The 23,345-nt window shown below is 40.5% G+C and overlaps 1 protein-coding gene and 1 long non-coding RNA gene across 5 annotated transcripts in view; both read left to right on the top strand.

Moving 5' to 3' along the window:
- Nucleotides 1-23,345, top strand: part of LOC130265104 (uncharacterized) — a 178,310-nt gene that overhangs the window by 13,649 nt on the left and 141,316 nt on the right. The gene's annotated exons all lie outside the window — the stretch shown is intronic.
- On the top strand, nt 8,322-21,738 carry LMAN1 (lectin, mannose binding 1). Of its 4 annotated transcripts, none has more exons than XM_056513908.1 (13): nt 8,322-8,554; nt 9,319-9,473; nt 9,557-9,664; nt 10,127-10,188; nt 10,908-11,007; nt 12,197-12,320; nt 12,668-12,726; nt 13,317-13,449; nt 14,257-14,453; nt 14,560-14,630; nt 16,834-16,984; nt 17,691-17,812; nt 18,848-21,738. In XM_056513908.1, the coding sequence occupies exons 1-13, from the start codon at nt 8,371-8,373 to the stop codon at nt 18,882-18,884; spliced, it is 1,503 nt and encodes a 500-aa protein (XP_056369883.1). In that variant the 5' UTR covers nt 8,322-8,370; the 3' UTR covers nt 18,885-21,738. The 4 variants fall into 4 exon arrangements, with proteins under 4 accessions (XP_056369883.1, XP_056369884.1, XP_056369886.1 ...); XM_056513909.1 differs by having other exon boundaries at nt 8,325-8,554; nt 14,260-14,453; XM_056513911.1 differs by having other exon boundaries at nt 8,333-8,554; nt 14,260-14,453; nt 16,837-16,984.

Genomic DNA, 23,345 nt, shown 5'->3' with positions numbered 1-23,345 from the left:
TATCCTCCAAGCCGTACCCAGGCAGGTCTCCAAAGCCGAGCCCAGGATGAGCTCCCGCATGAGTTGGACTAACCAAGCAATGAGGTCAGGGTAGGATAATGGGGCAAACTGAGCTCTGCTACAAGGAAATGTCATGTTGATAAATGCAACTGCAACGTTTTTTATAAACAAAATTAAACTTCATTTGCTTCACAGTAGCTAATGTGCCGTTAATTCAAACCCCACAGAAGAACTCACTGGACACAGTTAATAGTCAGCAGAGCAGATAGGCCAGTCTATGAAAGCATTTAATATTCACTGAAGTGCTGCTTGTATCCAATTATAACTCACTACTTGCCATCTTAATAATTTAAATCTGTCCACTCTTTAGAGAGGAAAAAAATGCACTAATCAAAGACATGAATGCACCTTTTACTTTTGACAGCATTAAATTAAAACTAAATGGTAGATCTTGAATGAATTACTCTGAAAGAATAAAGGCATTAATGAGGTAATTTCATTATAGAGGCTCATCCAAGCCTATGTGAAAACAAGGGAAGTAAATGGAGAGGAAAGCCGCCGAGGAAATTAGGGTTCCTTCCACACTAATTAATGTTTGGGGGCATTTAGTACAGGCACCAAATTAACTGCTCCAAAGAACGCCATTGACAAGAAAAAAGACATTGTTGCCCTGCCATGTAATTAGAAGACAGTACAAGCAGAACACTTAATGAGTATAAAGCCACCTTTAACTTATTCTGCCCAGTTTCTGAAAACATGCCTTTGTGGAGGCCTAAGTTTAAGGAAGCACTGGGCGTACAATATAGGATTGTTTAGGTCCTTCTGGTCGCTGAGCTGTAAACAGGTAGCCCTGAATGACAGATTCTGAGACTCCTGGGAGGCCTGGCTTCCCAGAAAAAAAAAAAAAAGAAAAAAAGAAAACAAGAAAAAAAAAAAAAAAAGAAATAAAGGAAAAAAAAAAAGTCTTAAATGCATCCAGAAAGAAGCAAAGAAAGGTGAAGAGGCCCAGTCCAGCAGAGCCAGCACAGTGCTCACCGCTGTCTTAAGTGATTACATGATGTTGTGCCACCCTCTCTCATTGAGTTATCTTTACACTGCTTTTGTCTCCTCTAATTGAAGCTGATGAGGTGCTAATTGGTTGCTTTTTTAAAAATGCACTACTTAAGCACTGGCAAACAGAGTAAGACAGCGTGAGTGGAGTTAATGAGGGCTTAGCAGGGGGAGAAAAAAAACCCACACCAACAAAAAATAACACATCCCACCAAAACCAACCAACCTCAAAACCCAAACCTAAACTAACTCCTGTTGTTTGAAACTACAACCGAGAAGGGAAATGACTGCATGAGGGAAATGGCTGTGAGGGTTTGAGTTTAGGGAGAGAAAGGGACAATTCCAGCACTAAGTGAATGCCCACACTTAGGCCAGTGTCCTTGGCATCTTCTTTTTTAATTTAAAATGCTGCCATCAGAGTGGTAAACTTGTCACTACAGCTGGAGCCAGAGGTCCTGCCTTTGCCATACCCAAATGCATTTCCTAAAAAAGGGTTTGCATAACAATTAATATTCTGTATTTTCAATGTATTCTGTATGTGGGTGGATACAAGCTCCTAGTTTTCAAGACCAATTCTGTAGCTCTCAGCTACTGAGAGTATACTGAGTGCTAAAGCAGAGAACAAATACGCCTTGCTGTATTGCTGGTGTTGCTGGCAAGACACAGAAATAATTCTGTGAGCTTTTTGAAGGTGACATTGCAAATTTCTGTGTAAAACACAATCCTCTGCAGTTTCCGAATTATTTTACATCCAATCAAGGCACAAATGGGCACAGGATGCTTTTTCAGGCCGTTTGTCCAGGTAAGTGGCACCTTTAAGGCTCCAGGAAGTGTCTGCCTAATGATGACAGGTTCAGAGTCTCTGGCACAGGCTCAGGACCAAAAATCTACTCTCAAAATTCTTCAAAATCCAGCAGCTAATGTGTTTTCTATCAGAGAAAAAGAGGAAAGTGGAGCTGAAACTTCTCCAGACAGCTCAAGAAGACAATGAACTTTTCAGTAAGACAATTTTGATTATCTGTTTATGTAGATGAGCAATAAAGTGTCAGGGCTCCTACTTTCCTGAATTATTTTTTTTTCTGTCTGTGTATAGAAAACCCAATCAGCTTACAAATAGCAAGTTCCTTGGGTTTGTGCTTATGCTTGGTAACTTGTAGCTCTATACACATTCTGAACTGGATTCTTTTCCATTTAATGCACGGTCACTTGCTTTTCTTTTGGTTGTCATGACAAGGAGGGATTTCTTGCTGGCTGCTAGAAAGAAATTTCCTAGAGAACAAAGTTACAACCATACCTCTGCACATAGCCATCCAGCTATAACACAGCCAAGAAAGATGCAAAACTGGAAACTCTGTTTTTTCCTGCAGAGGCAGAGAGCAATTCAGTGATTGCAAAGCTCCTGGAGTTCCATGTGCAAATCACCTTTGTAATCAGCATTCTGGTGGGACCTGAGTGCATTTTCAGGCCATCTCATCTGTGGCTCCTACCATCAGGGGCCAATAAATCTCATATTTTACCTCAGAGGGAATTTGACAGCCATCCCTGCAGGACAAGTGGCAGATGGCAGCATATCCATCAATTGCTGACATCAATAAAGCTGGAGAAAGCAAAAAGTAGAGGAGAAGCTGGGAAGTGAAACCCCTCTGCCTTTCCCTGTCCTCCTTCCTGCTGCTTTGTCTCAGTCTGAAAATGGCTTTTCCTCAATTTTGGTCACTCTGGAAATGTTAGTTCGGTAAGAATTCACATGGGGTAATGTTTAATAGGTTTACAAATTTCATTTGAAGGCAAAAAAGCACAAACGGTGACAGCAAAAGACTTGGTGTGGGTGTGTCAGTGAGTGTGTCTATTTTGCCCTGAATTCCCCAGATTTCTTCGTGGTATTTCTGAGACCTCTTCTCAATAAAACTCAATTGAAGGGGACTTCCTCTGGCTTATTCCTTCGAGTAGCAACTCACTGAGAACTTCCTATTCACATACAGAAATAGAGAAAGGTGGCAGTGATGTGCTTGCACTGAAAATGATCTGGATGGTTCTCTGTTCATCAAGAGATGCATTAGGGATCATGACCTATATTGCCCTCCCCACTGGGTCTGGGACATGTAGGGCTTTAGAGAAACAATAAGAGCATGGAAACTTGGGTAGAGCTGAAGGAAGGCCTGTAGTCAGCAGAGAGAGAAATGTGCTGGAGAAAGCAAACACCAAAGGTAGGGAGGGGAGATAAAACACGTGAGACAACAAAAGTGTAGCAGAGGCAAGGCTCAGAGTCTGGGGTAGACATCTATCAAGTGACAGGAACTTGTCACACAACCAGAAGAGAGGCAGCAGTGAGAGAAACTGGGTGGTTCAAGCTGCGCTGAGAATCACATCAGCAGCTCACTCCAGAAGCCAAAGTTCAATGGCAGGGATGCTCCCATGGCTTTTATGGCTCACTTCTGGGTCATTTGATTTAAGAGATACCAAATTTGACAACTTCTAATAATCAAAGAGGTTTAGATGGTTTTAAATCTGTTTGGCTCATCCCTGTTTGAGATAAACATGAAGGGCCCAATTGTTCACTTTAATAAAATTTGAATTAAAAAGAGCCACCTCCAGCACCGCAGAAGGACACGTTAGAAAAAGGGGTCTCTCACTGAAGAGGAAAGTGAGGATGGTGCAGCTTCATTCAATCTTATGATGGCTTAACTCTGGTCACTATCAAAACAGTAATTGCCACCATGAGGCTTCTACAAGCCTCCACATTTGGATTAAAGCATTTGATTTTCCCAAACATGTTAACCTCTTTGTAGATTCTTTGGTGGATTTAGCCACCCAATTAGATGAATCCTTTTGAAATCTGGCCTCTCTTATAAAGTAGGCTGTGGAAGGCATGATGCCCTTTATTAAATTATGTCCACCCATTATTTGTAAGATTTAGCCTTGATCCAGGAATAATTATCAAATTGTGTATAAGACAAAAATCAACCATAAAATCTGTGGTGGCATCCTCAAAAATCTTGTGTAGAGAGGCTGTGGCCTCATTGGCCTTCTTGCCAGGTGTTTGGCAGTTGGAAGAAAAGCAAAATATCCCCTAATATTTTGCACAAATACTCCTTGCCATTGTTCAAACCTGTAACTTATTTAAGGCTATTACTTTTTTTTTTTTTTTTTTCTTTTGGCAACCTGTGGGCAAGGATGTTTGTTTGTTAGCTTGTTTTTTGGGGTTTTTGGGTTTTTTGCTTTGTTTTGGTTTTGGTATTTTTTGGGGTTTTTTGTTTTTGATTTTTGGGGGTTTTTTGTTTTTGATTTTTGGGGGTTTTTTTGGTGGTTTTTTTGTGTGTTGGTTTGTTTTTCAGTATTGTGAGTGGCTTATGTTTTGCCAGCTCACCTTCAGCACAGTCTTACCCTTAACTGAAAGTTCTACAGCTCATGTTTGAGAGAGCAGGGTGTTCAATTTCCCCTGTGCAAACAAGTGGCCTAATGTAAAATCACCTGCTTTTACGCCAAGGCTACACAGAAGAAAAACAGGTATCAGCTAGCCTCTAAAATTGCCCTGATTTATACATCCACATATTTCCAAAAAAAAAAAAAAAAAGCATGGCACAAAGTTAGAGGTGCAGGCGTTCCTGCCACAAGAATGCCCCAGCTGTTACAGAATATCCTGTGATTGTCCCAAAAAGCAGAGGATGCCTGTTTGTTTTAAAGAAATCTTTGAAAAATGCCTGTGCAATTTTTTGTCTCACAGAGCTATGGTCCAAGTGAACTGAGAAAGCAGCAGATATTTAATGGGTAATCTCCACTTTCTGTACTCTCTAATATTCTTCAAGCACAGTAATCTCATTCCCAACTGTTCCTTACATCATACAGAACAAAACCGTGCAAGAATCCATTTTGAAAATATTAATATGTTTTCCTAAATCCATCTATTTTGCTACAGATGAGCTGTTTGGCTATTTTATCCATGTCCATGGTATTTGTGTGAGATTTGCTCTGTCAAATCTCCCTTGGGATTAATTCCCAGAGTCTAAAGTCCCAGGACTGGATTTTGTCCTGAGCTCTTGGAAGAGCTGTCTTGCTTTCAGCGTGCTAAATCCCCGAGGGTGATTCCACAGGCAGCAACCTCCGGGCAGGACTAACCTCGGGAGGAAAAGAACACCCAGAGCAGGGTGAGTGTGTCAGCAACGGCAGCTGACGCAAACAGCGACACCTTCACACTGGGAAGTCACGAAATCCATCAGTGCTGACTGAAGTATTTTGGTCTTGTCAAGCGTCATTGTTTTGTACTTCTCCTGACCTCACTCAGCAGAACGATGCCACCGCCTGTAAACTTTGTCTCCAGTATTTGCTGCGATAAGTAGCTCTGTAGGTATTTGTTTTCTCTCATCAAATCATTAAATGGTAATGCAGTTGTTAGTTCGCCTTGCCCAGTTCGAATACATTTTGCAGCCAGTAACCATTCCCAGTTCATTAAGCGCCTGACCTCAGCATTAACACCCGCTCTGCTCGGGTTGCCTTGGAAACAAAGCTTCCTGTGCGTAATCCAAGCTTATCTAGCTCTTTATCCTACATGTGACCCTTAATTACTTGCTAAATTAGAATGGTTTTCTGAAAATCACAAGAGGAGGTTAATATGTTCTTCCAGAGCTGGTCAAGCTAAGATGACACTAAATTCACAGGGAATTCAAATTCCATGATCCCTGAAGGCGTCTCTTTCAGAAGGAAGATGAACTTTCCCAATGGGAGGCAATGTGTCATGATAATGCTCCTGTCACTCACTTTCCTTGCCCTGCTTGTCCAGACCCAGCTTAATCCAGTGTGAACAACGGAGTAAGTAAATATCAAGTTGATTAATTATGGTGCAAGATTCAGTAACCACTTGTCTTCTGTAATTAACATTGTAATTGAAATTCAACAATACACTTCATACACAGATTGCTGGCCTAGGAGAAGGAGCAAGGGAGAATCTTCAAGGCTGGATGACAGGGAGATGAAGCAAAGAAAAACAGTACTCAATATATTAATTGTTTTTGAAAACTGTGGTACATTTTAAGAAATTCTTCTGGAAACAAAAGGGTTTTCTAAAGGCTGGATTGATGATCTTAAATGTCTTTTCCAACCTTAATAATTCTATTATTCTAAAAAGAAAAATTGCTACTTCCAGATTACTTGGAGTAAAGATGAAATGGGGTTGGACTGTTGAAATGTGTTTTACAATTTCTGAAAGCCCACCTTCCCTTCACTGATTTGATAAACAGACATAATGAGAAAAGGTAATGCTCTCTAAGATGCCCCGTGCTTTTCCTATCCATTGTTTCCAGGGGCAACTCAAGGACAGTGAATCTTTGGCTTCAATGAGTGGCTTTATAAAGCTGTGCTAAGGCTCAAACGTTAAGGCGTGGTGTCGGGAAAAGCCAAAACTAAAATCCACTGTGACTTCCACACAGCATTTAATTAACTGCATATGTACTTAAGCACAGCCAGTGCAAAAATCCCAGTCTGTTTCCGCATTGCCATCCATTGTGACACAGAAAATAATTCTGCCTGTGTGCAAAGGCTTGCTTTCAGGGATATTTATAAAAATCATGGACTGATCACTGCGATGGGAGGAGACCAGACAGGTCCTCTGGATACAGACACGGCCACTCGCATTTCTGCTCAAAATCCTCAGGTTCAACACAAGACATCTCCAAAGTTTACTAGCATAAGCAGTGGTTCTCCCCACACTTTGTAGGAGAGTTCTCTTACTGGGGCCTCATTTGTTTTCCTTTTTTCTCCTCTGCCTTTCCAGTGTGGGCTTGTTAATGTGTCCAAATGCTCAGAGCTCTGGAGGTTGAAGGAGAGATTTGTGCTTACTGTGTGGCATCAATTGGGAGGCTACTATTAAATGCAGGAAGCAGGCAGGAGAGTGCATCCTGCTGCTCTATTTGGATCTCTGATGCACACACCATTTTTTCCTCTTGAAGTAATTCCAGACTTTTACCTCAAAAATTATTTTCTAGATCTTTAAAGGACAGAAAAACATTTGAATTTCCTGTGTCTAGAAAGCTATCAAGAAGAGACTCCCAATTCTCTTGACATCTCCCACATAAATGGTCTAAAAAAGCAAAATAGATTTATAAATCAGGGAAGTTTTAGAATATTGTTGGATGGAAGACACTACACAAAACAAAACATCAAGCACTTCCTCTCTATAGAAAGAAAGTGTTAACTGATCAAGAACACTCAATGTATTTATATATAGATATTCTAAAATTTATCTCAGAAACATTTTGCTTGCCAAGTCTCATCTGGTCATATATTTGCTTACTCCTTTGTGTAGCTGAAAAAGAAGTGAGAATGTAAGGTTTTACTTTCACTCATGCTGAAGGAAATGTGTGCCATTTTAGAAAAAGAACTTAATCTCTTCGGAATGCCTCCAAGATCATCCTCTTCTTTAGCAGGCTCTGAACCTACTTACTGAATTTTAGATTGCTCATACTCGCAGATTAAGAGGAAAAGAAGGGTTGTCAGCATCAAATGGGTATGAAAAACGTAGAACAAAATCCAAGTGGGTAAAGAAACTGAAACAAACAAACAAACCACTCCTGATAATTACTTTCTTCTCCAATAAGGCTGTAACACAGGCTGCTAAATGAAAATGGAGAGAATGAAAAAGGAAGCTCTTAACTGTTGTGTCAGTGCTTAATTGAACTCTGAGCCAAGCCCAGTCCCTGCTCTGTGACGCTGCACACTGACAAACAGCCGCGTTTCTCGTCTTGGAAGTGTCGGGGGCTCTCCCCACCTGCCGCCGCTGGCACCGGTCACAGCTGGGGCCTGTCTGTCACCTGAGGTGTGCTCTGCTCACCTCTGCGGAAGGTTGGCCTCGCATGTTGCGAGGAACTGCGTGCACTTCCCTGCGGGACTTCTGACTACTCTGCAAATGAAGTGAAAAGAGCCCGTGGAAGTGCGGTCTCTCCTAAGAAACTAATATCGAGGGGAAAGAACAGATTATTTATCTTGCAGACATTCTGTGCTCGCGGCTCGCAGCTGTCCGAGAGGCCGCACCCGCACACCAGCTAACGGCGCGCGGCCCCTCGCACCCGAGGCAGCTCGGAAATTCGCCGGGAGGGACGGCGATGCGAACCGCGATGCGAACCGCGCTCCGCCCTCAGCCCGGCTCGGTACCGCCCCGCTCCCCGCCCTCACGCCGGCCGCGCTCCGCCCTCAGCCCGGCTCGGTACCGCCCCGCTCCCCGCCCTCGCCTCGGCCCCGCCTCTCTCCCCGCCCCGCGCGCTCCCGCCCCCGCGCTCGTCCAATCAGGAGCCGCCCCGCTGGCCTTGTGCATCGCCCCGCAGCTCGGCCAACATGGCGGCGCCGCTCGCCCGTTTAGCGTTTCTACTCGCCCTCGGCCGCCCAGCGATCTCCGGCGCGCAAGCCACGGAGGGCGCGGCGGCTGCGCCGCATCGGCGCTTCGAGTACAAGTACAGCTTCAAGGGGCCGCACCTGGTGCAGGCGGACGGCACGGTGCCGTTCTGGGTGCACACGGGCAGTAAGTGCCGGGCGGGGGCGGCGGGGCCGGCCAGTGGCGTTCCCGAGGCTGAGGCAGCAGTGTCCGGTCGGGGGACGCGGGGTCTCGGGGAGAAGCCGGGGGCGAAGCTAGCCGTGCGTGCCCGCCGTCCTCTCGGGCTCCACGTGGCAGCGGAGGAGATGCTGCGGGGCGGGAGGTGGCCGGGCCCGCGGGGCGAAGGCACCTGTGGCCTCCTGCTGCGGCGCCGCGGGCCCGCGCAGGGGACTCGTGGCGCTGCCGGCAAGTGCTGATGTGTCACCGCTGCCGCGCTCCGGGCCGGGCTGGGCCGCGCGGCCACAAGAACTGTTGGGTCTTCTCGTCTCAAAGCTCGTGCCTTGGCGAATAGGTCTTGGTTGAACAACGTTTGTGCGGATTCTGTGCGCTCTGGGTTAAGGGTTCCGCTGTGCCCCGAAAGCCTTGTTGCCCTTCCTGAGTCTCCCTCCTCGTGTTGGCATTTGCAGTTCCACATTCGCACAGTTTCTCTGCAGTAACTTGTGCCGCGGTTTTGGTTTTTGTTGCACTTTAATTTAGTTGCTACTACTTAATTCTTAAATGTAATTTTTTAACTTGACTTTATGCTATAGGTGACAGGAAGGAAACTCTCTACAGAGGAGTTCTTTGGACCTTGCTTTTTCAATAAAATAATCCCTAAAATAAATGTTTAATGCAAGCAAATTAATCTCTCTCTGCCTGTTGTTCTTTTACACGGCTAAACAGAAAGTTAGAACATTTTGTTTCCTTTCTAGATGCCATTCCAAGTGCAGATCAGATCCGTATAACAACCTCCTTGAAAAGCCAGAAAGGCTCAGTATGGACAAAAAACAAATCAATATTTGAATACTGGGAAGTGGAAGTGACATTTCGAGTTACAGGAAGAGGACGCATTGGAGCTGATGGATTGGTAGGAGCAGTTTCATCTAACTGAGAAAAATAAATGTGCTTTAAAAGTGTTTCTTGACTTACCACTTTTTGCTTTCTTCATAGGCAATCTGGTTTACAGAAGAGCAAGGCTTGGAAGGTCCTGTTTTCGGGGCAGCTGATAAGTGGAACGGTGTTGGAATTTTCTTTGATTCGTTTGACAATGATGCAAAGGTCGGTTGGAAGAAAACTCTTCCAGCAAAGATGACAAATAAATTTTCTGCCTGTTGAGGAAAAAAATGGGATGTTTTTTTACCTACTCTTACTGTCACATCAAAGGGATAAAATAAAATAGTCAAGTTTCCCTTATGCTGAAAACATCAATTTCTATGTGTGTCTTCAGAGATGCTCTTTTTCTTGGAAGGAATCTGCCTTGAGTACCTCAGCAGCAAAGATTTTTTAGCAGATGAGGATGACAGTTGCTGTTTTCAGTTCTCAGTTATCCAGTCCAGAACCATCCTGAAACTTAAACTTAAACAATACATAGTAGGTCGGATTTGGTGCTTTTGTTTTCCCTGTATAACTTTGGATTGCTTTTAGACATTTTAGACTGATTTTAGTAGTAGGCTGTCAGAGATGTTGCTGATATTCCCTTCAAATTAAACTAATCAATTTGTGTGCCATTTCTTTCCCTAGAAAAACAATCCTGGAGTGATTGTTGTAGGTAACAATGGAAAGCTGCTGTATGACCATCAGAAGTAAGTTTATTTTCAGTGTTATTGCTGAATGCTTGCTTTTGAATGATGAAACATTCCATGAAACCCTTTGAGAAGCATTGTAAAGGCTTCTTTCACATGAAACTTTGTTGTTTCTTTTACATTTGAGGGTTTCTATTTGTTAAAACACTGCTTTTGCAGTAACAGCAGAGAAATTGGCAGGTGATGGGTATTTACGTGGCATATGCCCTTTGGTATGGATGAACTCAGATAAATATAGGTACAGTACAGACTATTGCTTGTGGGGATCCTCCACAAACAGCTAATAACTGGAAGAAGTGACTAACTGAAAGCTAATTGCTGTTATTATAATTAGTTGGCTTAATTTGGATTTCTGATTGTTTATCAACTGCACAATGGACACCTTTTTGGATTTCTGATTGTTTATCAACTGCACAATGGATAGCTCAATTGGTGCACTCACTGCAGCTCATTTCCATCTAGGTTCCCAGGTGCAGGAATATATCTGAAAATTATATCTTAGACTGTATCTTAGAAAACAGATTTCCCCATGGTTGCATTCCCTCTGCATTGTGTCCTGTGTACAGCATGCAGAAAGCTCAGTGCGATTAGAGAACAGCCTTGGAAAAGCTTGCAGATTGAAAAACTGGGATGAGGTTGCTGAGTGAGAGTCAGACACTTTTTTGGCTCAGTTGATTAATCCTAATACAGAGTTTTATTGCTGTTCTCTTTTTGCACAGTGATGGATCCACGCAAGCACTGGCATCCTGTCAGAGGGACTTTCGGAACAAGCCCTATCCTGTGCGAGTCAAGATCACATACTACCAAAAAACACTGACTGTAAGTCTGAAATAACAGAATTGCTTGTCTTCCTTAGCTTCTTAAATGTGAGACTGGGTTTTCACAGAGTTGCAACAAATATATCCATTGCAGTGTTGGAAATGTGGAGCTTGGCAGCAGAGGTTGGAAGGAGGTGCTGTGTTTAAATGCTACACAGGTTCTTTTGGCTGCGTTAGAATGCAGGTATTGCTGCTTTTTCTAATGTGACCTAGAAGGCAGTCATGCCAACACACTCATAAAGTGCTCAAACCCTTCCGTTGCTCTCGACTCATCTGGAGAGGTGTCCCAAAGTCAGGATCTGTTTAAGCTACAGGTGACTGAGCAGCTCCTGAGCTTGGTATTTCTTAAGCTGATCTAAGAGTTGCAGAGGGTTTTGTAGCTGATTTTTGAAGCAGAGGTTCTCGAAATGTGGCTAAAAAACTAAAACTATTTAACAGTAGATTTAAATTTTCTCCTTGAGACTTCTCGCCTCCAAAAAATAGTAGGGCTTTGAAGACTAAAGGTTAAGAACCACTGGTATAAGGGAGTCTTTAAGACTTCTTCAGTACTGTTCAGTTGATTGTGAAATCCTTCTAGGTAAGGAGAGTAAAATACTAATGTGGTGCCAGGTTGTTAAAGCTGTGGAGTGTGAGTTTGTTGGCTTCTGCTTCCTTCTGCTCATATATTCACAGGCAGCAGCCATAAAGTGCAGGGCTGTCATTTTAGAAGTTTCTCTAAAAGTAAACGTGACTGTACCTAGGAGAGGGCAGACCTTGTACTGTGTTGTAATAGGAAGAGTTGTCTGTCACTCTTGAATGCAAGTTAAACTTCAGCCTCCAAAACTGCACTGTTTTCACCTGGGCCCTCATGCCTCCTCTAGGAACTCCTCTGTCACAGATGTTGCTGTTAAACTTAGCAGTTCTCTCTTTCTCTGGGAATGCATTTGCAGAATCTCCCTAAGCTTTGAATCAGAACCGCAAGGAATGACTGGTGTGGATCATGTCTGTGTTGCCCAGAACCTTCTTAGGATGTGGACTTTTGCAAATAGAATGCTCATGTAAAATGTTGGAAAAATGTCTCTTTCAGAAAATAAATAGTTTTTGGTTTCCCATATGAGTTACCCAATAAGTTGTATTTTGTGGGCATTACTGCACACTGACAAAAAAATTAACACAAAGGTGTTGAAAATCATAAGTGCTTGTACTTTTAGGTATTAATTAATAATGGCTTTACTCCGGATAAAGAGGACTATGAATTTTGTGCCAAAGTGGAAGATATGGTGTTGCCATCGCAAGGGTACTTTGGAATATCTGCAGCCACAGGGGGACTTGCAGGTAAGAAATATTAAAAATTATGGCAAGTGCTGTGGTGACTTGCAAGGCTTGCAGGAGAGTTTGGTTGGGTGATTGGGTTTTTAGTATTAGTGTTGATCCATTTTATGAATTTTTGACCATGATGATATAATTAATCCTCTTGCAGTCCCAAATTACTGATATGCTTTGGCCTTTTCCTGACTCCAGCTAATGAATTTTCGAGTTTTCCTGACAAAGCCCCTGTATAGTCTCATTCCCCACGGCACTCTTGGGAAGATGCTGTTTTTTGAAGATCCTTTGCGAGGGGAAGATTGGCTTGGGAATTACAGACATTTGTAAGATGGTTTTGTTCTGTTTGTTGAATACAGATGACCATGATGTGCTGTCATTTCTGACCTTCCAGCTGACTGAGCCTGGGAAGGAAGCAGTAAGCACTTTTATGCATGGTTAATAAAATATTTTATTGTGCGTGTTATTTTATGTGCAGCACCAGATTATGGTATTTCCTCTTGAGTCACAGGTGGCATTACTGTGTCACAATTTTGGCATGTAACTGTGCTATCATCTGGTTTAGAAAAATTAAATTAGTATTGTAATGTCTCAGTAATATTGTCATTAATATTCTCAAGACCAGAATTCTGGAAGCACCACTGAAGCAACAGAACTCGTGATGTTAAATCAAACCATGCTGTACTACAAAATACATTTTCTTTTGGAAGTGGGCAAATATCTGTTCTCACTTTCAACTTGCTCTACTTATAGAATAATTCTGTACTGCTAAACAGCATTTATCTTTGTAAAAGTTGTTTTAATTTTCTATTGGGAAAATTTTCTATTTGATCTCCATGAGAATGCGTGGTTTTTCACTTTAGCTAAATGTGTCAATGTGCTGTAGTAATTTTGTTATACGTTCACATCTGAAATCTGAACAGCCTTACTACAGTCAGTTGTGTTAAGAGTTGGGCAGAACATGAGAAAAATCTCACATGTGCCCTTCCCTCTACTAATGTTTTAAAGCCAACACCAGATGCAGAAATCCCTCAGAAGGATAAAGAGAAGTATCAAGAAGAGTTTGAACACTTTCAGCAAGAATTGGATAAGAAGAAGGAAGAATTTCAAAGGGAGCATCCTGATGTGCAAGGACAGCCAGGCAAGTTATTTGAGCTATTTTGCAGTTGTTCAGGAAAAATTTGTTTTCCAGGATTTCCTAGTTCAGAACTAGGGATACTCTGGCTGATCTTGCTAAGCTCCCACTGAAGTTACTTACGTTATTTAAAAATCTTTACTGTAATGTGTTTCCTGTTTCTAAAGTTATTCTGGTAGTGCCTGGATTGAGAACAAAATGAATGGCTGGAAACATGATGGGAATTATGAACAACCAAAGGGAGAGAAAGTCAAGCATCCCTCTGTAAAATGGTGATTAAGAAAGCATGGCCCTTTTTTCATTATTTAAAGAACATCTTTTTGGTCTGTTTCTGCACATTCCTAGAAAACTTTTTTGAAGGTGGGCTAGTGCGTCTCCTTCAACATCTGCTTACCATGGAAAAGCTTTTTAATGTTTGCTTAATGCTGTGCAGACAAGAGCCTGATTATTTGACAATATAATGGAAGCCATTTGTTACTTCTGTGGATTTTAATAGCTGTGTATGACGCTGGGAATGTACTTTGGGCATCTAGACACGGAATTAAGGTTGTCATCTTCATTGCTCAGTGGCAAGTTAGGACTGTTCTAAAGGTGCCATATGTTATTTTGATCTGCATTTTTGAGATACAGTTCAGCCTCTCTTTGATAAGAAAGAATCCCTTTGCCAGAGAGTCTTTTGGACTTTGGGATTGCGAAGTTGTAGGAGAAGGTAGATAGATGTGGATATATTAAGGGAGCAAGAAGAATGATCCAATTCAACTTGTGAGGACTGTGCACATGTGTAAGACCCCCCCCCCTGTGCTTTTCTCTTAGCAGCAGATGATGTTTTTGAAACCGTGAGTGATCGTGAGCTGAGGCAAATCTTTGAGGGGCAGAATCGAATTCATCTGGAAATCAAACAGCTTAACAGGCAGCTGGACATGATTCTGGATGAGCAGAGGAAATACGTCTCTGCAGTCACGGAGGAGATTGCCAAAAGAGGAGCTGGGTTTCCAGGTCAGCAGGGACAGGTAAATAAAATCCATGGTGATTCAGAGCTCAGCCTGACTTCAGCAGTGGGATCCACTTGTTTTTTCCAAGATATGCTGATCTTTTTCCTCCCCTTGCCCCTACCAGGTTTCCCAGCAAGAGATAGAGACAGTTGTGAAAACCCAAGAAGAGGTCATTAGACAAGTAAAGGAAATAAGGTAAACACTTTCCAAATATTATGCATGTGTTCTGAATTTTATGATTGCTGTTAAATCCTGTGTATTATTTCAGTTTCACAAACTTGATGTTTGTGTCAGTTGTTAGTGAAAAGACTCCCTGCATATATTTAGTTTCTGTAATAAAGTCAGTGCATGCCCCAAGGATTGCTGAGCACCCTAATTTTGTAAAGAAATTTTAAAATTAAATTTTCTAAAAACCATCTCTTTTTTTTTTATCATGAAATTTGCCTTCAACAGGTAAGTTCAGCTCCTTTGAAAACAATGAAGTAAAGCCCTTATCTTGAAGGTGCTATACTGCTAAAATAGATTTGTGAAGATGCTTGTGTTTGATGGGTATGTCTCAATACTTCTTTTAAGATGTTTTACTGCTGCTGTCTTAATCAGGAATGGCTTTAAGCTGGTTTAGCCCTTCATTTGTAGCAGCTAAAACATTCCTTACCTTGTATTTAAAAAAAAAAAATAGGAGAAAAACAATTCCTTCAGTTGTGCTTTTCCCCCCCTGTATTAGTTTAAGGTCTGCTCTTGTGATTTATCTAAGTAGGTCAGGTTTTTTTGTAGAATGAAGATTAGAGTGCTTCCATTTTTGCACTTGTTCTTCCACAGAAGCTTTTATGTTAATATTCTTGACAAATCTTTATACCTTGCAAGCAAATTAGATTTTCTTGTTAACATTGGCAGTCTGCCCTTTTAGTGACTACTTACCAGCTCGGAGTTTGCGTAACAGCATCTTAATACTTTTCTTAGATTAAAGAAATGCTTTATTTAGAGAGAGAAATAAACAGGCCCTCGGTGCATCGCTTGTCATCCCACAGGAGAAGGACTTAGGGGCCAAGTAATTTTCTTGGCAAGACTGTGGATTTCTTAATCACCTGATTACCAAAGAATCTTGCACATTCCTACAATAGAAACTGTCAGCATGGTGTTATTAATGCAAAAGTCAATATAAATTCAATTTATACATTGATGCAGCCCATGTCTAATAAGGGAAGTTATTTTGCTTTTAACAATGACTGGGTCAGTCTGAGGGAAGGTGGGTGTGCAGGTTTCTGTTCATTAAGTAAAGATGGTTCTGTTAGGAGGGAGAAGAACCAAGTGAGTGTCCCACGTGTGTTGTAACACTGTGAGGTGTGTGGAGACAGAATTACTGTCAGTGGTTATTAGGCAGTGGATGTGTAAGGTTATTTAAGATAAAACCTTCCAGTGATACATGTACTTCTAAGATATATTATTATAACACTAATTGCAAGTCCAGGTAAATGAAAAATTGTTGACCAGTCTGCAGAGAGCTAGGAGTGCTCCATGAAAGCACTGAAGTACACTCCCATCTGAACCAAGTGGAAAGTTTTAAGTAAATTAAAAAGAAATCCAAATGCATACATTTTGATTGTCTATTCTGTTAATAATAAAGAGATTATCATTCACATGATAAATATTTTAGCTGTAGAATAATCCTCTTTGCAAATCAAAAGAAACAACACAGTAGGAGAAAATTATATAAACATATTGATTAGTGATTAAAGTTTTTTTTGCTCATTGACTAGTTTACCTCAAACCAAATTAGTTATGAAACCTCAGCTTTTTCTGGATTTAATTTCATTTGTTGTAGAAGCAAAATGAATTCACAATAACACAATATTAAGTATTATGAAAATGCATATGGGAATTGAGTTCCTCATATAAATGGTAATCACGAAACAAGGATGTATCTAAATCTTTTCTTATCCCTAAAGCCTCTTCCTTGTTTTTATTTCTTACATGTCAGCTTTTATTTGTTTATTTATTTATTTATTTTTTAAACTGCTTTTGGGTTTCTTCAAAGATTGCATTAAACTCTGCTGATCCTAAAGCCTTGGCAGGCACCTCAGACAGAGCTCTTGTTCTATAGTCCTTGTCAGTCAGGTAGGCACAGCAGATGTCTGGCAACGGAATATTTGCTGATTCTTATTCTCAGCATGACTGAGAGATGGGGCACTCTACAAATGGCAACTGTCTGCACAATTAACTATTTTAAAAAATCATAGTTTGACTAAAAGATTATTTCTTGAGAGGTGTTCTCGAAAGCTAGTAAAATGTGCTAACTTTTGGTGCCGCTATGTATTTCAGCCTAATTCTAATGAACTAAAAGCTGTCCTGCATAACTGCTGTTTGTAGAAAAGCTGGTTTGTTATTTGTCTTGTTTCAGAAGTTCTGTGACTGATGCTCTGAGATCCATCAGTGGGGCTCAACATGCTGGCTCTGCAGGAGTCTATGAAACAACTCAGCACTTCAATGACATCAAAGAACACCTTCATGTAGTAAAGAGGGACATAGAGCATTTAGTACAACGCAACACGGTAATTTATGTGCTGAGAGTGTAAAGCACGAGTGTAACACGGCTTTCTTTGGCTGTTAGTGAAAAGCTAGGATGAGCCAGCATGCAATTTAGGGAGCAATTAATCCTTCATTAAGCTGCTTCGCTAAAACTATGCTGCCTTGACCTAACTGCATGATCTGGGTCTTGATGAGAAGTTTTGCACAAAGAGCATGATTTTTAGTCTAATTTCCTGTGGAAACAAGGTCAAGCAATTAGGTTTTCTGGGTGCTTTTTTTTTTGTGTCTGTCCCCCTACTTAGCAGCTCTATACAGAGGAGATTCTGTGGTGCTTCTGCACACAAGGGAGAGCTTTAATCAGGGGGAGCTCAGGCAAGCTGTGCTTAAGGCTTCTTAATATAAAAAAATTACTGTGTTCACATTCAGGAGTACCTTAGTCTAGCCTAGGTAGCAATTAAGCTGAATTAGCTTATGATCCATAGAAGGTCCTTGATTAATTTACCATATTTATGTATTCTTTCCCATATAACCCTCAATTTAACATCAGGCAATTTGTCTGAGAAATGTAAAGGTGGAAGGGGAGAATGAGATGAGGAGTAAGATTCTTTCTCAGAGTACTGTCATTTCTCTCCATTTTCTGTTTGTGCTCTGATATTTACATCACATTGCAAAGCCCTTGTTTTGTAAGTCTTTTGATGGGATGTCGTTTGCTCTTTTCTTGATTTTTAGCCATCCAGTGAGAAACAAAAGTGTCCAGAGTTGCCACCATTTCCATCCTGCTTATCTACAATGCATTTCTTCATATTTGTGGCAGTGCAAACTGTGTTGTTCATTGGTTATGTCATGTATAGGTAAGTTTTGTGTGGCTTAAAGACAGTAGGGCAGATGGTTTTAGAACTGCTGACTGATAATGCCATTGGAATGGTATCGTTGTGTTAATCTTGTTAAAATAAGCAATCATTCAGATTGAAAGAGACCTTGGGAGGTCTCCAGTTCAGTCTTCTGTTCCAAATGGGGTCCACACTGAATTCAGACAGGGTCACTTGGGATTTAAACTGATCAGGTCTTCAAAACCTCTAAGAATGTAGAATTTACCACTGTCCCAGAACCCACTGGAAATGTTGAACTATCATCACGAAATTCGGTTCATTCTACCCCCACTCACCTACCATCTATCAAGTGGGAACCTGACCTATTTAAATTTTCAACCTGACTGTTGTGGTTTTTTTTCCTTTCTTCTTTTCATCTAAGCTAATTGGGATGGTCTTTCTGTTCTCTTCCCCCTCCTTGTGATGTCATCATGTTGAAATTCTATTTGCCTTGTTGAAAAGGACTACCTCCATGCTTGGTCATCCTTTTGCCATCAGCTGGAATGGTGATTTCCAAGACAAACAGTTCTTTGTGATGCATTTGTAATTCCAGCACTGTGGTTGATCCACAGTGTCTGTATCCGCCTAGAAAATTAATGATCTGTGCCAGAGGGAAAAGGAAATACCACTTAAAGTCAATTATTTTCCTGCTTAGTTGCATAGGTTTCCTTTTCTAAGATGATATTTAGGCCTATCAGATGCTGAGAAGCTTCAGAAAATGTTCAGGAGGATTTTAAGTCAGTTTGTTTGTTCCTTCATAGTTTCTGGCTTGTGTCCAGAATGTGGGGTTGTTTGGGTTTTTTTCCCTTTTGTGTCTGATGCAAAATTGGAACTACACTGATGCTGCCCATGTCTTTGTGAACAGAAAAAATTATGTTCTCTTCCTGTGATATGGCTTATGTTTTCTCTGTGTCTCTATTGATAAGGATCTAATCCTCAAATAAATGAACATTTAAAGCAGTTAGCTAGTTTCAAATTAAAAAGACTTGAAGAATTCTTTTCTGCCTTTTCTTTCAGGAGCCAGCAAGAAGCAGCAGCCAAAAAGTTCTTTTGATGACCTATTCCATTTGTGTGTACATAACAGCAGTCTGTATGCACAGAAAATTCTACACTTCTGTAAATGAGGGAAATTTTAGTGTTGGATATACTTCAATATTATAAATTATTGAATTTTGCTAAATAAAATGAGTTCTCATTTAAAGTCTTTATGCTAAAAACAGGGAGCAAATGCTGGATGGGGGAAGACTATGCACCCTATCTAGGTCTGTGTTTTCAGCTGACTTTTTCATAAATACTGAAAGGCAAACTCCCCATTTCTCTGCTCTTGTTAAAATTCTGGAGGAGGAGGTGAAACACCCAGGCTTGGTGTTTGTTCAGAGTGTGAATTGCAGATGGATGATTTGTGCAGAAAACTTGCTACTAAGTGTCCTGACATAGCAGTTAAAAAAAAAGGAAAGAAAAAGAAGGTAAAAAAATCCCAAACCTCAAAGAACCGTTCTTCTGTGGGATTTGTTGGTTTTTTGGCAGGCAAAAATCTATTATAAATATTGTATTTGTTTACCACTTGGATCTAACAGTATAAGAATATTTTAGTTAGTTCTTATTTAAATACTTTTACTATGTGGACACAAAGGCCTTTAAGACCCTGATTCTTGATACCTGATGTAAAAAAACGATTATACAGAACATGCAAAGAAACGCTTCTCTCCCTGTTTTGGAGTTTGATTTTGGGCAGTGAGAAAAAATGTCATAAAGTAGTTTCTTCAAGTATATTGTGGGACTGGTTTATTTTTTCATAGTTTCAAGTCTGTCTGTCATTTTTATAGGAGATTTGTGGAACTTTTCCTGCAAAGATGATTGCTTTATCCATCTTCCAATCTGATTGTGTCAAGGATATGTTTAGAGTGAATTTGTTTTTACTTTTTAAAAGTAATCTTGTGTCTTTCATGTACCAAGTACAGATGCTTTGATTTCAATCCTGACATGGTGAGTATTGTGAACTGCAGATATTGAGTGTTAACCCATTTCTTCACAAACTTGCTTCAGACATGTTTGTTAATCTGTAGAACCAGTATTTTGTGTCAATTCCTGCGTGGATATCAGAAGCATAAGACTGCACATGTGATTTTGATTTTTTATCAAGTGAACATTTGCTTCAGGAAGAAAGAAAGCAGAGGGCCCAACTTAGGAATGTGAAATTAATTAATTTTGCCTTGTTTACATATCTGTGGTAACTTTGTCCTTGAGTTTTATGTAGAATTAGAATAAATATTTCTGTGATTTCCTAAATTCTATAAAATACACAAATGCATCAGGATATTTCACTTAGAAGTATTAATTTGTTTGTCTGAATCTGCAAAAATTATCTGAATGTGACGATTCCTATTGCATTTCTACAGTCTGCTCCCTTGGGGTGCAACATGCTGCCAAATTCAATGTAATGAAGAACACTTCAGTATTGTGCCTGTCAGTTTGGAGAAATGATAAATCTATGCAATATATTTTGTTATTTTAAATACAGTGTCCAAAAAGTGAATGTCTGTGCTACACTAAGAAAATGACACTGGCTACACACCAATTAACACATCTGCAGTATGGAGGATACTGCAAGTGGTATAGCTTTATAGATTGATTTCTAAATTTGAGCAGGTTTTGCTGTACTAATGAGATGAACAACTGCCTCAGGCTAATCAATGAATAAACAACTTTTCAGATAAAGCAGAATAACACATTGGAATTTCTCTCCAGTTCTTTCAACACCAGCAAATATTTCCAGGTGCCTTGAGTCTAAGCTATTACAACTGTAACTCTTGTAGTGGAGCCTAATGTATTTTCTTAAGTGGTTCTGAAATTGTACAATGGTGTTTCCTTCCAGTTGCAGACCTTCTTGCAATATCCAAACAGAACTCCTTCTCTCACAGTAGGCTTTGCAAAACCCCTTATGCAGAAAGTATTTTGATAAATATCTGGCCAGAATGAGGAGCAGTTCTGATGTGCCCATTGGAATGAGATGAGATTGGAATGGATTTTTGTTACTGTGAATTTACCCACCCATTCCTTTGATTTAAAGCTGGAGCATCCCATACTTCTGTTTGTTTGGTTAGAAAGAAGAGCAGGTTGGGGGTGATGTCTGGAGGGAAATTTGAAGCCTACAGTTTTCAGGAGGAAGCTGCTGCATCAGACGTGTCTCCCAATGCAATAAGTAAACTTCTGTGGTAGGGAACAGAGGGTCTAACATAGAACACCAGAAAACTGGTAGCTTTGCTTTGTGATCCATTTCACAGTCATCTCGCCTTGGAGCTTCCATAAGTCATTGAATCCAAAGAAAACTCCCAACTGCCTGGCTAAAATTTCATCATCAAATTGTCTGTTCTTGGAGTGATAGCAACAAATTAGGATTTTAAGAATATTTTTAAGTCAATGTAGCCTCCAGTTAGGTTTCTTTCAACAGTGACTGTGTTTGATTCTTATCCAGTAAGATTTCACAGCTAGAGGGACAAGACACCTTGGAATGCATTTGGACAATACTGGGGAGAACAAGTTATATTTGAATTGTGAATAAGTGCAAATATTTGGCAATGACAAGAAAATGGGATTGTACTGGTGGGGGTTTATTAAACACATGGTTGCCCCTGAATCTTTCACAAGTCAAATGCACAATACGGTTTCTAAATGACCTGCTTTACAGTTTGTAAATTAACTGCTCTGATTTGTAACTTCTGTGGAAAGAAAACTGGACCTTTCTCAATGGATCAATTACTGTAACACCAAAAATGCCTACTGTTTTTGTTTTTTTTTAATTTTAAATTCAAACAGCTGACAGTTTCACATTTGTTTCTGACTGATGTAAATTGGTACTTGGAGTTCAGAGATAACCTTATTTGAATAAAGGTGCATATTTTTAGTAAGTCTTTTTCTTTTTATTTGATACATGTCCATGAAATCTAAGCAAGTGTATTTGAAGCATTCTTTCCCCTCAGTTCAGAGTCAGAACACTTACAGACCTGGGTTCAGTCCTACCTGATACTGGGGAGTTAATGGTATTCGGAGTCTGAATTCCCTCTTTGACTGCCATTTTGCCCCAGCCAGGAGCAACTTTTTTAGCAAGTGGAGGAGAAGAATCTTGAACTGAATCTTTTCAAGCTGAGAAAGCCTTAAAATACTTCCATCTGATGGTCCAGCTGCTAGAAAAGGCAACATCCTCTTGGTAGAGGGAAGAAATGGGGCAGAATCCTGTTTCTTTCAAGAACACCTAAGTATTTTTGCATTATATGACTGATAGGAGCACAGAATCTAGATAGGGAGTTTGGACGGCATTTTGGGCCGGCCTCCCTCTGGAATTTGCCTGTTTCCAGACTGAATTCCATGCTGGGGTTAGAGATCTGTGTGTTCCTTGGGAATGGAACCCAAGCTTTTACATATCACCGACTTTCATGAGATAAGACAGGAATAGAGTCTTTAATTTTGGTTTCACTTAAGCTAGAAGGAAAAGACAAATTTAAAGCAAAGGAAGCAGCAACGTGAATACTTGATTAGCTGCTGTCTGTATGTTTTCATGAAGCCTAGATACCTATCATCAACAAAAAAAGCAGGATGTTTCTTAACTTCAATAGAGCACCTGCCTGAAACACTTGCTCTGGGGGTACTGGCTATCTTGTGCCTTTTGTCACCAGTCTCTTCCCTGTTTCTCAGCAGCTTCAGTGCCAATAGGCCCAGTAACTTTTAAAGCCCTTTTTGTTATCATTGATCTCAAAATTAACATGGCAAAGCCTTTTGCTGATTGCAAGGTGGAGAGCTGGAGGGCAAGACCTCTTAGCAGTCCCTCCCCAAGCTAGTTCTTGCCTTTCTCAGTCCTGTGAAACCATCACTTTTAGGCACAAAATTATGTTAGAAACATTTCTAGAGGGATCAAAGCCTACAGCAAAATCAGGGAAGCTTCTTTTCATTAAAGACCAACAGCACAAAGCTTAACAGGTACCACTTCCCATACACTTGGAGAAGACCCTTGAGACTTAACACTGGAAAAATCAGTGTTTTCCAAACTCTAGCCAGGAGAATTTAAAATAAAGATTAAGTAGTTGTTACTTGGAATTCATGATTCTGAGTGATAGTTTCAAAAAGAAAATTAGAGTTTCTTGTTTAGTCACTGATAATCCAGGATTTCAGAATGTCCTGGGGTGGGGTTTTTTGTTTGGTTGGGTTTTTTTGTTTTGTTTTTGTTTTTTGTTTTGGGGGTTTGTTTGATTGTTTTTTGTTTTTTGGGTTTTGTGTTTGTTTTTTTTAAAAATAGTAATAGGTCTGCTTTAATTAGAAAGGCTGTAATATAGATTAAGGCATTAGGCAAACTGCAATCCTCCCATCTCTCAGTTCTCATCAAAATTATGACAGTGCTGGGAGAACCATTTAGATAATCAAAATTCCATATATGTACAGTCAGTGCAGTAGGATAAATACTCAAAACCCCAACTCATGAACTTTGGAAACCTAGCAGGTGATTTTCTTTCCCGAAATAGTC

Source organism: Oenanthe melanoleuca, chromosome Z, assembly GCF_029582105.1.
Source record: "Oenanthe melanoleuca isolate GR-GAL-2019-014 chromosome Z, OMel1.0, whole genome shotgun sequence".
NCBI lineage: Eukaryota > Metazoa > Chordata > Aves > Passeriformes > Muscicapidae > Oenanthe > Oenanthe melanoleuca.
Note: the sequence above shows the minus strand (reverse complement) of the source record. Positions and strands in the feature narration are given on the sequence as shown.

Excerpts from the sequence above, each read along its gene's own strand:
- LMAN1 (XM_056513908.1), top strand. The coding sequence starts at position 8,371 with ATGGCGGCGCCGCTCGCCCGTTTAGCGTTTCTACTCGCCCTCGGCCGC. Across the intron at positions 14,454-14,559 it reads TTCCAGGTCAGCAGGGACAG|GTTTCCCAGCAAGAGATAGA; the intron begins GTAAATAAAATC and ends TGCCCCTACCAG. Across the intron at positions 16,985-17,690 it reads ATTTAGTACAACGCAACACG|CCATCCAGTGAGAAACAAAA; the intron begins GTAATTTATGTG and ends CTTGATTTTTAG.